The sequence below is a fragment of the Aspergillus terreus genome, genomic scaffold, assembly GCF_000149615.1.
Source record: "Aspergillus terreus NIH2624 scaffold_11 genomic scaffold, whole genome shotgun sequence".
NCBI lineage: Eukaryota > Fungi > Ascomycota > Eurotiomycetes > Eurotiales > Aspergillaceae > Aspergillus > Aspergillus terreus.
The window spans coordinates 1,125,034-1,139,607 of NT_165934.1; the positions used below are offsets into that span (position 1 = coordinate 1,125,034).

The 14,574-nt window shown below is 55.1% G+C and overlaps 6 protein-coding genes across 6 annotated transcripts; 1 reads left to right on the top strand and 5 right to left on the bottom strand.

Annotated features, from left to right (window-relative positions):
• Nucleotides 1-462: 462 nt before the first annotated feature.
• ATEG_07829 (pH-signaling protein PalC) lies at nucleotides 463-2,023 on the top strand (the record flags this gene model as incomplete). The annotated part of the gene is made up of 2 exons (XM_001216450.1): nucleotides 463-1,716; nucleotides 1,769-2,023. 2 exons carry the CDS (start codon nucleotides 463-465, stop codon nucleotides 2,021-2,023), a joined length of 1,509 nt encoding a protein of 502 aa, XP_001216450.1.
• A 277-nt stretch (nucleotides 2,024-2,300) lies between these two features.
• ATEG_07830 (putative NADH-ubiquinone oxidoreductase 12 kda subunit) lies at nucleotides 2,301-2,721 on the bottom strand (the record flags this gene model as incomplete). The annotated part of the gene is made up of 2 exons (XM_001216451.1): nucleotides 2,301-2,389; nucleotides 2,496-2,721. 2 exons carry the CDS (start codon nucleotides 2,719-2,721, stop codon nucleotides 2,301-2,303), a joined length of 315 nt encoding a protein of 104 aa, XP_001216451.1.
• A 615-nt stretch (nucleotides 2,722-3,336) lies between these two features.
• ATEG_07831 (putative alpha-1,6-mannosyltransferase subunit) lies at nucleotides 3,337-4,841 on the bottom strand (the record flags this gene model as incomplete). The annotated part of the gene is made up of 3 exons (XM_001216452.1): nucleotides 3,337-4,000; nucleotides 4,050-4,335; nucleotides 4,388-4,841. 3 exons carry the CDS (start codon nucleotides 4,839-4,841, stop codon nucleotides 3,337-3,339), a joined length of 1,404 nt encoding a protein of 467 aa, XP_001216452.1.
• Nucleotides 4,842-5,830: 989 nt separating this feature from the next.
• On the bottom strand, nucleotides 5,831-8,954 carry ATEG_07832 (serine/threonine-protein kinase; the record flags this gene model as incomplete). Its single annotated transcript, XM_001216453.1, has 3 exons — nucleotides 5,831-7,553; nucleotides 7,602-8,002; nucleotides 8,058-8,954. 3 exons carry the CDS (start codon nucleotides 8,952-8,954, stop codon nucleotides 5,831-5,833), a joined length of 3,021 nt encoding a protein of 1,006 aa, XP_001216453.1.
• Nucleotides 8,955-10,028: 1,074 nt separating this feature from the next.
• Nucleotides 10,029-11,305, bottom strand: ATEG_07833 (threonine aldolase GLY1; the record flags this gene model as incomplete). The annotated part of the gene is made up of 3 exons (XM_001216454.1): nucleotides 10,029-10,141; nucleotides 10,211-11,164; nucleotides 11,224-11,305. The coding sequence occupies 3 exons, from the start codon at nucleotides 11,303-11,305 to the stop codon at nucleotides 10,029-10,031; spliced, it is 1,149 nt and encodes a 382-aa protein (XP_001216454.1).
• A 631-nt stretch (nucleotides 11,306-11,936) lies between these two features.
• ATEG_07834 (uncharacterized protein) lies at nucleotides 11,937-14,507 on the bottom strand (the record flags this gene model as incomplete). The annotated part of the gene is made up of 6 exons (XM_001216455.1): nucleotides 11,937-12,104; nucleotides 12,158-12,435; nucleotides 12,492-13,076; nucleotides 13,129-13,200; nucleotides 13,254-14,264; nucleotides 14,315-14,507. 6 exons carry the CDS (start codon nucleotides 14,505-14,507, stop codon nucleotides 11,937-11,939), a joined length of 2,307 nt encoding a protein of 768 aa, XP_001216455.1.
• Between the last annotated feature and the right edge of the window lie 67 nt (nucleotides 14,508-14,574).

A 14,574-nucleotide genomic window follows, 5' to 3' on the forward strand; every position in this document is an offset into this window, starting at 1 on the left:
TACAGGTAATATGAATCTGTCTGGGTTGGGGGTCACGCGACAGGGTGTTCGGCAGCCATAGCCAGCTAGCTGGACGCTGGACATTTCCAACTTCTCCAGCAGTTGGTTCCCAGGAAGCCAAGACGCAGGACGAAAGAAGGGATGGTGAGCGATTCAGTACAAGGAAGTCAGACGGTGGTTCCGGGATGTGGTTTACTGAAACACCCCAGACGAACTGCGACAGGTAGGGAGAAGCAGCAATATCAGCCGACAACTGGTACATGCCATCTATGCTGTGTATCTACCACCTGCGAGATTCCCAGGAATTAATGGATCCATTCTGGAGACCTACGACTGCGTCAAAGTAGAGCCAGCAAGATAGACACCCAAGTGCGGCCAAAGGTCTTGGCCGCAGTGACATCAACGCTTCAACTTCCGAACTTCATTTCTTCATCATCTCCCCTCATCCAGTCCACCTCAACCATGGTCTACGCATTTGAGCTCCCCTCCACTGGCCATCTTTCTTTCCAGACTTCTCTCGCATCCACATCACATCCTTCTTTACCGCAGGCTGCCTCCACCGCCCGCCATGCCTTGCGACAAGCCCTCAAGACTCACAAGCGTCTGCCCCGCGGCGCCCAACGCGACGCGAATCTGCCCTCCATCCTGACCGCAATCACCGAATATCTTCCCTACCTTCTCACGATCTCCAAAGCCCTCAACACGACACCCTTGGACCCAAACTCGCCCGTTACATCCGTCGATCTCACCCTCCGCAGCGACATTCAGCCGGAATGGCGTCCCACGCTGACAGCCAACACTGCGACCCGCGCATTAAAACACCCAGCGCCCCGCGTTCGCGGACAGGGCATTGACTTTGAAATCGCTTTCGTTCTCACAACAATGGGATACGTGTTAAGCCAGATGGCGTACTCGGGCGTCGTGCGCACGCTCTACAACCGCACCACCCCGACCCAAGAACAGCGCACCGTCGCTGTCCAAACCGCCACCAAACACCTCCTCCAAGCTAGCGCCGTACACACCCTCCTGGCCTCCATGCCTCCCGTCACGACCTCCGGTGGCGGAGGCAGCATCCTCCCGGACCTTGACCCCGCCACGCAGAATGCGCTGTCTTCACTCGCCCTGGCCGAAGCCACCCTTCTGGCTGTCCTCAAGGACGACTCCTACGTCGCGGCCTGTATCCAGTCGCGCAATCCAAACGACAAGGATTGGATGGTGCGCCCCCCCGAGATCCCGAAGGTGCGCGCGCACCTCTTCGCCCGGCTGTGCCTCCGTGCTGCCGAGTACGCCGACCAAGCAGGTGCGGGGCTCGGCTCAGTGCGTGTCGACGGAGGCAAGTCCGGCATTGACGAGGACCTGACACGGTATGTCGCGGTGCTGGGGCGCGTGGCGCGCGCGAGAGCCTGTCGATTCTTCGGGGTGGATGCCGAACTGGCGGGAAAAATTGGTGAGGGGATTGCTTGGCTACGGGCGGCGAAGGGCGCACTGGGCGTTCGGGGCGCTCGCCCCGATGAGACGGAAACGAAGAGCCGGGGGTTGTCGCGGCTGAAGCAGGGGTGGATGGAGCGACGGGAAGAACGTCGCATGGAGAAGGATGCGGGCAGTCGGGATTATCACGAAAAGGGCGAGCTAAGTCCGGGCGACCATGCCGGGCGTGAGGAGGAGGGGCGTGTGATCGAGATGTTGGAGACGAAGTGGGTACGGATGAACGATACAGTATGTTCCATTCCCGATTGCCTTCTACACTCCCGTGCTGACCATCTTCCAGATAAATACACAGCTGATTCCGCCCTCTGCGGACCTCCAGGCGAATCTGCCTTCAGGCCGAGATATCCATTCACCCCCGGGGCCGTACAAGATCCCGACCCTGGACGCAGAGGAGCTGGCGCAGATGCGCGCACCGCCCATGGCAGACGAACTGGGAATGAGCAGTGACATGGACAGTGACGAGGAGCCGGTCGGGGGACTGAGATCTACCACTCCTGGTGGACTCCCCGAGCGGACAGACAGTGCCTACTATTAGATCCTGTCTTTGGAATTACCGCCATACATGTTGATATCGAAACCCTGGACACAGCGTACACGGGAGACCAGCAGATTTGAACAAGAGATAGAACTGTGATATATACAATACAGACACAACTGAAACGGACCTCTTCCTCTAGCCCCAGCGGCTCCTCAATGCACGAGACGCACGTAAAAAGAACAGAAACCATTCAATGTATTCAGCTAAAACAAACCAGAACACACCCAGACGAGAAAAAAAGAAACCCTAAAGAAAAGCCACATCCACGCTCCGCTCACGCCGACTTCTCGCCGGAGAAATAGTTCTTCTCCTGGAACAGGTAACCCTTGATCTTGCGCTCACTCAGCAGCTCAAAGTATTTTTCTACCGCAAAAAAATTAGCACACGCCCACCTTACATCCACCGAACGCCAGGCGAAAGGCAGAAGAAGAAGAAGAAGAAGAAGAAGAAGGACAAGGAACAAACTCACCCCTCAACGCCCCACACTTCTCCAGATGGTTGGCGCCCTCGCGCGCATAGCACTTGCCCAATTCCTCGCCGACGAGCCGGGACATCATGCTGCGCACCCATTGCTCGCGGATGATGGCGTCGCGGGCGTTGTGGACGGCGACGTTGTCCTCGAAGTCGACGCCCTCGTAGGTCGGGGGCACGGTGGGCTTCTTGGCGAGGAAGGCGGCGGACTCGGGGGTAGGCATTTTGGATGGGAGGATTCGTGGGAGGGTCAATTGACGGGGTCGGAGGGAGGAGGCGGTCCGATGTTCGAGCTTGGGGTGGGTGCGGGACGATTGGTGAGGTGTATGAAGAGTTGAGGCTGCTTGCCGGCCGGCGTTTTCTGATGTCGTCGGAGGCCGGAGGTTAATGCCGAATTGGTGGTTGCTGATTGGTGGGTGTGTGGGCGGTCGGGTGTGGGTGACTAAGCTGTGTATGTTGAGTCAGCGGGGCATATCTCTGCTCCATATTGAAGATGTGTACATTACAACCACCGCACTACAGATGCGTTTGGTGATTCAAAGATTTCAGTAGGATGAGGATTGGCTGAGGTCAGTCATATCTCTGCCATCTAAGCAACAGTACCTCCGCGGGTACGGGAGAAGAAGTATACTTGATGTGGTAAGGACCATGCATACACAAGATCATGTATTAGCTACCAACGCCCGCAAATGGCATATTCAATGCATATCCTCTTTAATATGGAATCCTCTAGATGCGCCAAATATACCCAAACAATAAGCCACGCATACTCCAAAAGACAGCATAGTAAGACATCAGCAAGAATCAGAAAATGCATCAATCATCACACATAGCACCGTTCACTGCTGTGGTTGGTCCTTCCCACCAAAGAGCCAGTGATACCACCCGCTCAGGTTGGAGCGCATGCGCTCCCAGACCGACCGGTTGAGCCATCTGCTGCGCTCGCGGTATTGTACCATCTCGGACCAACAGTCGCGACCGAACTGGCACCCCGCCATGTTGACCATAAAGTCATGCCCGTCTTCCTGGTAGTGGACGTCCGGGTTGTCGCCGTCGCCGCACGCCCCCGGCGGGAACGAGTTGATGTAGCGCTGCGGGACAAAAGCCACGCTGCTGCGGATCCACGGCTGCGTTGAGTACAGATACTCCAGCGCATCCTGCTCCTTGTGCTCCCACTCCATGTGTTTCTGCTCGTACATGACTGGGTCCCACCACGCGTCGAGCAGGCGCTCCGACCAGAGCGAGCGACGGATGAAGAACGAGCCGAGGTTGAACCCACCGCAGTCTTGCGACAGGATGAACTGGATCGACGACGGGTGCTCGTCGCCGGCGGCCGAGCGCGAGACGTCGTCCAGATATGCGTCCGTGAACGGATGCGTGATATTCAGCGGGTTGTAGAAGTTGATATCCCGGTAGGTGATATCCTGCAGGCGGTTGAAGATGTGATCCTGCAGCGAATACGACTGCTCCATGATCCACGTATTCAGATCGAGCCACCAGAACCTGCGCCGCGTCAGCCAAACACCCCGCGCAAGGAACGCAGGGAACCTACCACTCCGCTTCGGGGTACTTGCGCATAGTGTCGCGAATCAGATCGACTTTCTCCCAGCTCTCGCGCCACTCATGCGAATATCGTTTCTGGGCTAGCATGTTCACGAGCTCCAGATCATAACCCCACCGTTTGGTATACTCCTGTTTATTCCAGATGCTGTTGCGCTCAATGGCCCACTCGCGGGCACCTTTCCACTCCATGACCCCGCCCTCCACGTTGGACTCAAGAATGATCACGAACTTGCGACCCCCTCCAAACGACGACCGGCGAAACCGCTCCGTAACCGCTGTCCCCGTCAGCACACTCCTTCCACCAACAGAGCACAAATATACACTTACCGTTCCAAAAGAACAGATACACCACGCCTAGCAGCATCAACAGCGCCAGGAACCGCGATCGCTTCCGTCGGAACATACGCCCGAACCCGAACAAGCGCCAGCCCCGTCCGGACCCGAACCCCCGCCCCCGGCCATATCCCGCATGTTCCTTCTCCGTGTAGTAACCGTTCGGGGCGCCGTTAGCCCCGGAGCCGAGACGGAAGCGCGGTAAGGTGGCGGACAGCTGGCGGCGCGAGCGCGAGAAGAAGCCGTTGTTGCGGGTGGAAAACGAGGGATAGCCGCGGACTTCGTCGCTTTTGGCTTTGGCGGCGGCCCAGGAGATTCCCCCCGGTCCGAGGGAGTTGGGCGACAAATATCCGCTGCGTGGTGTTGACGCGCCACTGCCCGGGGTCAGTCCGGGACTAGACCACCCTGCTCCCACGGGGTGGGGAGAGGGTGATCGCGAAATGGACATGGACGGCGGGGGAGCGTCGTAGCTGGCGACGCAGCCAGAAGAGATGAAAGTTGTTGAATCTGGAGGATTTGGCGACGACGGCAGACAGAGAGATAGATCGAGGGGTTCGGTCGAGGAGGAGATAACGGCGTAAGGAAGACCCTGAGAGATCGGCGTTTAAGGTGATATTTTTTTACGAGGGATCTTCCCGGGTTAAAAAGGGCAATGATCGGAGGGGCAGTCCAGAACGAAGGGCGAACCGAATAAAAACCAGATTAGAAGATTACAATAGCGTAGAGGAGTGAAAAAAAGGGGGAATGAAGCAAAGGAACGAACGAGCGACAGTGGCCAGAAGGAGGAAAGGGAGAGCGAGAGAAGGTCCGGATAGAGAAATGGTTAAATGAGGTGAGAATCCACCGGCCGTGAACGGGCAGCCCAAGCCCGTTTGCGGTGGGGCCTCGTATAGTTCGCTGATGTCAGAGCTGCATCTCTCCTGGTCTGGTTATGAGGGTGATTTCGAAATAGGCTGCATATATTTGTGCTATCGTACCTCGATAGATCTATAGAGCTATATTCATGTATCCTCTGTCCTTATAGATCTTGTCGGGGTTGCGTGCAGACCTGCAGAAATCGGCGAAATTAGCCCAATTCCCCTGGCTCCACCGGCGCTTTGGCCCGCAGTCCCTGGTTACATTAACTAATCTTCCCCGGAATGTACCTAGGTACATACAGTACATAGTTAGCGAGATGAAGTACCACATGAAGTACCTCCATCGGTGACTCGCATTGATCACCCCTCGATACATCACCTCGCTACGATCCACTGGCCAGGTCCACGGCCTGCTTGCATCATCCGGATTAGATTCATTTCCTACTGTACCGAGTAGATAGATAGATAGTCTGGAGATAAGCGCACCAACATCCAACTCCACCCGCAGAGAAGAGATGCCAAAAATAACCATCCCAATATAACTACATACAACCCAAGGCCAGCCTATTCAAGAAACGGCCTACTTCTTCTCCACCTCTCTCCGCCCCGGTAACTGGTTCGCCGCATCCCCCTTCGGCATCAGCACTTTCCGCACCGTGAAACCCTTCTCTTCCGGGGGTCGCGCCCGCGCACTGTCGCCATGGTAGAACTCGCACTGGAACTTCAGGAACTTGTGCCGATGCTGGTACACCGTGATGATGTCCCCCGTGTAGAGCTTGCCGAAATGGAACCCCTGCCGACCGGGATCCCCGTCCGGCCCGCGGCGCAGCTCCGTCCCGTTCACCCAGATGCATTTCCGCGTCTTGGTCGACAGGATCGCCATCACGCCCGGCACCGCCATCCAATCCTCGCCCGCCCGGATTCGGCTCTCGATCGCCGGGGCCCAGAACGTTACCTCCAGTGCATACGCCGGGATCCGCGTGTCCATCGGGTCCGGGTAACAGACCGTCGCTTGGGGGCCACGGCCCCACGAGGTCATGCGGTCTTGAAGGTCGATACTTAAGTCGAAGATGGATCCCGGGACGGTCGTCAGCCGGCCGAGGACCATCCGGGGTTCCTTGGGTTGATGCAGAATCCTCGGGGCATCACCATCCGTGCGCTCTGGGTAGTCCAAGATCGACTGTCCAGTGCGAGCGTCAATCGTATTGGCAAGTTCAATGTCGAAGATTTCCCCAGGATTTGTCTCTAAAGCCCCTGAACGCGCCAATGTTGTGGTCGTGGACGTGGTCGATGGCCCCTGGTTGGCAGTCTCCGGGCTGGACCGTTCGCTGGCGGTATCCGGCACCTGTAGCTCGATTCGACGACTAAACGCTGATGCTTTGGGGGTATCCTCATTGCCAACGGGCGCTACGTTACCGATGGGACCGCTCTCCCGCGGGCTAATTTGCCGTTCCGGCGTCCGGACGGCGGGCGGGAGATTGGTCGAAAGGCCAGGGTGCCACGTGGAGTTCATGTTCAGCTGCCCAACGAGATTCTCAGCTCCCATCAAGCTTGGTGCGGGTCCAGCAACGGGGTTTTCCGGGAGGGATAGGACGGAGTTCAGACTGTTGCCGTCGCTGATTATCGACTCACCAGTGGAGGAAACGAAGTCATGGATGAAATGGTCGCTCTCGAAGGCAGGACCGTCAGCCCCTAGCGCATGCGAGCTGCGCAGGGCGGAGGGCGTAATCTCGCCAAAGAGACGCCTGGGGGTGGAGTCAGCAGCAGCGGGAACTTCCTTAAAGCTGTCGATATTGGGCAGTGATGGGTAGCGGATATCCACAGGAGGGCAGTCGATCCGGGGTCGCTTGGATTGTGTTAAATCGCTGTCCTTGTCACCGGAGTCATCTGGGATCTGCTCTTCATCGTGGATGGAGAGCTGCGAAGCGTCCAGTTCCTCCTCCACATCTTCCCCAATGTCAGACAGCCCCTCGGGACTGATGGACTGTAGGACATCGTAATCATACTCGTCAATATCCTCAACCTCCGCAATCCACGGATGTTGAAAGCACTCTCGCTCCGTTGGACGGGAATGCGGATCCCGGTTCAACAGTCGCGCCACAAAGTCGACTCCAGCCTCGGAGATGCCCTCCCGCCGTAGTACATCGAAGTCAGCATCCGTAGTCATGATGTTCCTCAGCATCTGGGCTCCTCGGTCGTCCCCCCGTCCCGTATACGCTGGAACACCGGCAAGAATGTGGTATAACACCGCACCTAGGGACCACATATCGACAGACTGGTCGTACGGGGATTTTTTCGGTGGCCTGATCCATTAGCGGAACTCCGGCAGGGGGTAACAGGGGAATACTTACGGATCACCCAGCCTGCGTCTTTTCCTGACCTCGCCGCGCCGGTAGTTCTCATAATCGGGGTACACCTCCGGAGCGCAGTACAACAGTGTGCCACAGAAGGTCTTGAGGAACGTCTCCTCCTGGACCACTTTTGACAAACCAAAGTCGGACAGCTTCACCTTTAAGGGGTCTAGTGATGCAATCAAGATGTTGTCTGGTTTGATATCACGATGGGTAATCTTCCGTTTGTGAAGATAATGCAGTGCGTGGAGGATCTGACGGGCCACGGGCCTGACCATATCTTCGGGAAGCTTGCCAGTGGTTTGCAAGTAGGTGGACAGCTCGCCACCTGGGACATACTCCATGATGATGTAGATCCATCGATCATGTTCGTGGTGGTCGACATACTGAACGATGTTTGGCTGTTCGTTGAGAGTTAGCAACCATCCGCCCACCAACGAAGCCTGGAATACTTACATGCTTGAGGTCCCGCATGATCTTCATCTCGTTGTCCACTTTCTGGTCCAAGATTCCGTTCTTCATGAAGCGCCTCTTATCGAGCTCCTTGGCAGCATACACGATCCCTTGCTGCTTCGTTGCGAGTTTGTAGACCGTCGCAAAAGCGCCTTTTCCGATCTGACCAGTGACGTTGTACATCGAACCGCCCGTCCAGTGCATCCCGTACGAGTTCGACACGGCGAAATGTAAGCTCGGCTGAGCCGAGGTGTGACGCACCTTAGGTTGCACCGCAACGGTAGCTGGCCGATGCTTTTGAACACGCTCGAAGTAACGGATCAAATTGTCTGTGTACTGCATATGATAGCCATCGCGCGCCGGAATGCGCACCACGAAACGGATTTCGTCAGAGGACAGCGTGCCGTTCATCACTTGGATGACGGAGCCGCTGGTTAGCATTCGACTGTTGTCTTTTTGTGTCTTGCGCAGGCGGTGGTTGTCTACGATGGTGCCATTTGTGGAGACATCCTCGAGCATGAGAATCACGTCTTCGGTGAGATAGATCCGGAAATGCATGTTCGAGACCCGTTTGGAGTTGGCGTCCGTGAGGAGCAGGTCACAGCGTTGCTTGTTGCGCCCAAAGCAAAATCCCGCAGAAAGATCGTGCACGTTTGATGACAATCTGAGGGCGATATCCAGCGCGGCAGTGTCTGAATCTTCATACTCGAGCTCTTGTCGTTGAAGGATGTGCTGCGGTGCATGACGGGCCGTGACGGCGACTGCCTGATGGGCGGCTGGGGAATTCGGATGCAGGATGCAAATGATATCTGACAGGTCCTCCTCGTGCAGACCGGAGTTGTTGTATCCCATGCGCCGCGGATCCGTACATGGCTGGGTGGATTCCTGAGTTGCCTCCATTGAACAAAAATATCGATAATGATGCAATCTGACAAAAGATCGATGGAAGCTGAAAGAGAAGGCAGAAAGGAAATTACTGTCAAAATGCAACAAAATCTAGGGTATAGTCGTGGATGAGAAAAAATGCGAAAAAGATGCTTGCATAACCAATACGATCGTTAAGAAAGTGTCAAAACATGTACCTGTCGAGGATCAGCTCCTGCGTCCATCGATTGGAAGCAGAGGAAGAAGCGGGATAATGCCAGAGACTACCTTTATATGAAGTCCAACCAATACACAATAACGTGAGGCAATTTTGAAGTTCGTTGTTGATATCCCTTGCCTTCCAGAGACGATTCCCAACTATGTCCACGTGCTGAGAACCAAAGACGGGAGAGGATCTCCGACAGTCCAAGAGTCAACGTTGATGCGTCGATTTGAGAGATTTCACCAAGATGGTGTCCCAATGTGAACAGATTTGAGGTGGTATATTGGGGTGAGGCTGATCGTAGCTCGGCGGGCGAGGCAGGGCGATAGGTTATTTCCAAAAAGACGAAGACATGTGAGAGCAGGCGTTCAGTTCGGGTCCATCAAGCGACCCGTTTGTGGGCGTAAGGAGGGAGGAATTCTATGTCTGTGGGAAAGAATCCAGTCAGTCCCCAAGCTGTCAATCATCGAGTCGAGTGTGTACACGAAGGGTCAAAACTCACACAGTCAACGAGTCCCCATCAACAATCCACTGCATCACCGAGGCAGACAGTTTCGGCAATGGGCTCCGTTTGACGGGGGAAAATCGACCACGGAGACAAGTCCAGATCCTGTCCGAGAGAAGGTAGTCGTCGTCCGAGGAACGAGAAGAGAGCAAGGCTGGGAACCGGCGGGCTTTATCTTAGCTTCGATTTATTTTGGGGCGGAGGTCGGCGGAGCCTCAGGCAGCATCAGCTCCGTGCCTGAGGCTCCGCACGCTCCCATGGCTCAACCAATCGGAGGGGCGGATTCTCCATATAGCAGAGACAGGGCAACCATGGGACAACCACCGGATGGATCGGCGTTTACATTCTATACACGCGGTTACTACCTAGGTATTGATCTATTCTACAGCTGCTTGCTTCCATACGGCCGACTCTGTACGTCACTCCGTTGGAAGTCCCCCTTCATTGCCACATCAAACACCTCCTCCAGCCGGGAAAGGGACTCCTCAGACACCTCTACAAGCGATAGTTAGCGCCATCTTCCAATAGCCATGGTTTCATATGAAGGTATAAGGGTAAACTCACGGTAGTGAACGACAATCCGTCCTCCCAGCAATTGCAGACCCTTAGTCTTTCCGATCTCCGCCAGGTCATTGGGTCCCAGTCCAGAGGACTCCGTATCAATCCAGACCATGTTCGTCTCCACGGGGTGCAGCAGCTTACCTCCCCGGCTGGTCCACATCTCCGCTACCCGTTTGGCCTTGACATGTGTTTCCGCCAGCTTTCCTCCCTGTCCATTGGGCTCGGGGCCAAAGGTCTCCTCGACTGCCACCCGTGCGGCTGCAGAGATCACACCGGCTTGTCGAACGCCTCCACCGATTGATTTGCGGAACCACCGGGCCCGCTTGATGAACGCGGAGGACCCAACGATGATGCTACCAATAGGGGCGCCGAGACCCTTCGAGAAGCAGAGGCTGACACTATCAAAAAGGCCCGCGTACTCGGGCAGACTGCCCGCGCCCGATACCGCAGCTTCCCATAACCGGGCACCGTCCAGGTGCACCTTGATATCGTTGGAGTGGGCCCACTCCGTGATTCGCCGTGCCTCAGCCAGAGGCATAATCATTCCATCAAGGGTATTCTCCAGGCTGATCACCTTGGTCGGGCAGTGGTGGATATCGTCGTCCAGCACGGCGTATTTCTGGATGTCCTCGAGAGTGAGGTAGGCGCCATTCCTCGGAACCACGGTTTGGACCATCGCTCCGGTCAAGGAGCTAACCCCTCCCGCCTCGTAGCAGACAATGTGGGAGCGGTGATCGCACAGGACTGAATATGGCGGCTGCGCCAGGTGTGTCCGCAGCGCCACCTGGTTGCCCATCGTACCCGACATCACCAACAGCGCATCCTCATGACCTGTACGTCGTGCGACATAGGCTTGTAGGTCATTCGTGACGGGATCTTCGCCGAATACATCGTCTAGGAGGGTGGTTTGACAGATAGCCTCCAGCATTGACGGAGTGGGTTTCGTCATTGTGTCGCCTGTTTTCGCAGAATTGTCAGCAGCTTTCTCGGGACTTCATTGCAAGGGGACGAAATACTTCGCAGGTCGAACTCAGCAGCTCCTGCACCGTGCCAGGAGCTCGGCTTGCCGTTGGGCCCGTTCGATGTTGTGGATGCCATGGCGAATTTCTGACCGCAATACCTGGCCCTTTGTACTGAACCAACAGATCCAAAGCGCGGTAGTGGGCGGAGAAGTGAGCGTGTGGAGGGACGCATCCAGTGAAGTCAATTGGCACGATGGTTGCGATAGGATGGTGCGGAGTGCAAACTGACGCAGGGACTCTTACTCTTCGGCGGGGTGCGGGGAGAAGACCGATTGTCCCAATCGGGTATAGCGGAAAGAGCGCCAACATCTACTTCGACAAAATTTACACTCATGGAACCGACTTCTGTTCTGTGATGCTTCCTTATACAACGGTGTCAAGGGCACCATTGATACACATTCCAAAACCCCTGCCAAATCTCACTCAAGCAGAATCCAGTGGCCATACCTCCTTGCAGTTGTCCTGGACATTCTGCACAGCAGCCTTCGTATCCGGATCAAGGCTGTCTAGCTCAGCACTCGTGATTGAGGTCAAGTATGTGCCCAAACGAGTTCTTGCATTCTCGAATCCCGCTTTGTACATGCCCTCAAACCATTTTTGGTGGGCAGTCTTGAAATCCAGACCATCTGGTTTGTAAACCTCGCTGCTTGTCTGCAATTGATCCCTGTCAAACAGTCAGCAATAGTACTTAGAACCAAATCAGACCATCAGACGCACAAAACAGCCTCCAAGGCATTATTGGTGATCACCATCCGATCTCTGATCGCCTTGTGATTCATGTATTTGCAGACAGTGGCGATGCGGCCCAGCGAACAGACACGCTGGTTCAGAGTCTTCTTGCTGAAACTGGCATCGATATTATTCCCGTTGAACATCTGTCGTTGTTAATCGATAATTCCTCAACCCACCAGGATAGCCTATGACTCACATCATATTTCATACTATTCTGGATCTGAGGCAGCAGAGCCATCCGTTCGCCGCTGGTCCATGTCGTGCCCAGGTTCTGCATGAGCGCCTCGGAGTAATTTCCAGCATCCCGCGGAGTCTTCGTATCTATCACCACACCCAATTTGTTTCCAAAGGTATTGACGGCGCCTTTGCATTTTGTATCATCCCCAACTGTGCTGCCGTCAATAGCAGGATACTTCTCATCCACCAAGTGCTGGATGAAATCGCGGATCCAGTTGCCCTCGTAAATGTGCTCCGCTGAAAGCAATCAGTCAACATATATCGAGAGGGAAAGTAGGAAACACTGCACTTACAAGCCCATCCTTTCTGTGTCACCAGCGCTCGATCCGCCTTCGTTAGGGTATCGGGTAGCTTGTCCATACTCCACGTGCTGGCAGGACATTCTTCATCTTCGTCCTCTCCACAACCCATGCCAGGCTTCATGATAGGGACCTGCAGTTTATTCCTCAAGCTGGTAGGTTTCTGATATTTCTGAGGCCAGATCTCATGTTTCTTCTCTTCATCGCATCCAAGAAGATAGGGCTTTCTCGTCAGATAGGCCGCGCTCTTCTCGTCACGCTTGGCCAGTCTTAACGAGCGTTCAGCTATGTTCGCCCCATCATCCTCTGAGTCGGTGTATCCTCCGGGAGGGTACGAGTCATCTGGATCAAAGGTATGTTGCTCGGGAATGCAGGCGCCTGGGGACTGTTTGCCAAAGGCAAGACACAGCTGGGGGAACGTATAGAGGGCGGGTGTCTCATAGAGTGTGACATCCAGAAAGACGTCCTTGTCACCCTTCAGTTCAGTGTAGCCCTGAAGACCCAGGCTGGCCCCGAGGCTAGCATCGAGCTTGAGTCCGAAAGGTTTGCCAGTATCGTCACCACAGAAACCATCGACGTCTGAAATGGTCAGCTCGCAATACTAGGATACGAACATGTTGACAGGACTCACTATAGCCAGCGGACGCGGTCACCGTGACATCTGGGACTTTAATGCCGATTTCAACGTTCACACCATTCTCATCTAAGCATGTCTGTTAAATCTGTGTGTTACAGTATGGTGGAAGATCTACTCACCCAGGACTTCGATACTAGCTGCGACAGCAACCTCCGTGTACACATGAGCTGTAGCATCAATCTGAACAGATACCTCCAAGGGGTCTGTCTCAATTTCGGGGATCCAGCCCGATATCTCCACGGGGTTCTTGCTCGCCAGGTCTACTTTGGCAACGGAATCATCCGGCACGCTTGCGGTGATTCCGGTGCTCACCCGGGCGTCACCAACAATCCGTTCAATTGTATAACCGGCGTTAATCTTGACGTTTGGTCCAAACTGGAGCACTCCGGGGACCCGCCATCCACTCGGCAGCGGTAGTTCCAGCAGCGTAAACTCATCGCCCGGCGCAGGCAATGTGTCAAAATCAACTTCACCATGGAACGTGAGACTCAGGCCAAGATGCGCAGCAATGCCATGGGGGGTGGCAGAAACCTCGAACTTGTCGATGCCTCCGAATACACTGCCCTCAATGTGACCTGCAAACTGCAAAGTGCCCTGGGTGCCACAGTCCTCACATTCAATGGCAAGGTAGGCATCCACATAGGGCGTCGTCATGCTCCAGTTCGCGATCTCGCTCGGGAAGGACGAGCTCAGGTCCACCGTGAAGGCTTTGCTAAGGTCAAAATCGAGCCACCGCTTGCTCTTGCCGCCGCTTCCAAGCACGATGTCACCAAAGTCCATATTGTACGAGTTGGAAACCTTCTGCCAGGTGCTCTGCACAGAATCCAAGGTGATCGTTGTAGTCTTGTCTGCAAATGCAGCGTTGCTGACAACCCATGGATTCCGGGCTTTGGGGTCACCACACCCCTTCCAATTAGCAACGACAACAAAGCTCCGCAGGTCATTGTAGTTGACCCAGTTCCAGGCAAACTTCGCAGCTGCATAGAAGAGCTTATTGTTGAACTTGAGCACCATCTTGTCACCGCAAGTTACTGACTCCAGTGCAAAGGCGACCTTGTCCAAGTCGAGGATCTTTTCATCCTGCTTGGAGTAGACCACCATGCTCACAGCAGTGACCTTGGTATTGGCCTCTATATTCGGGAATTAGACCAATCTCTGATGTAGCAAGACGACAATGTACCTTGTCCAGAAGCCCACATGAACTTCTCGTGGTCCTGCAGACCGACACTCTGGGCGGCATCGTCCCTCTTGGAGAGGTGATCCATATCCCAGACATGGCGGGGAAGAGGGTGAAGGTCAATGAACTCATTGGAGGCGGCTGAAACTAGACCGACGAGCCATAAAATGGCAAGGGAAAGCAGATGTCTCTTCATCGTGGCCTGATTCGACTATAATAGAAGAGATATCTAGACAACCCCGTCCCACTGAAGCACGAGGCAG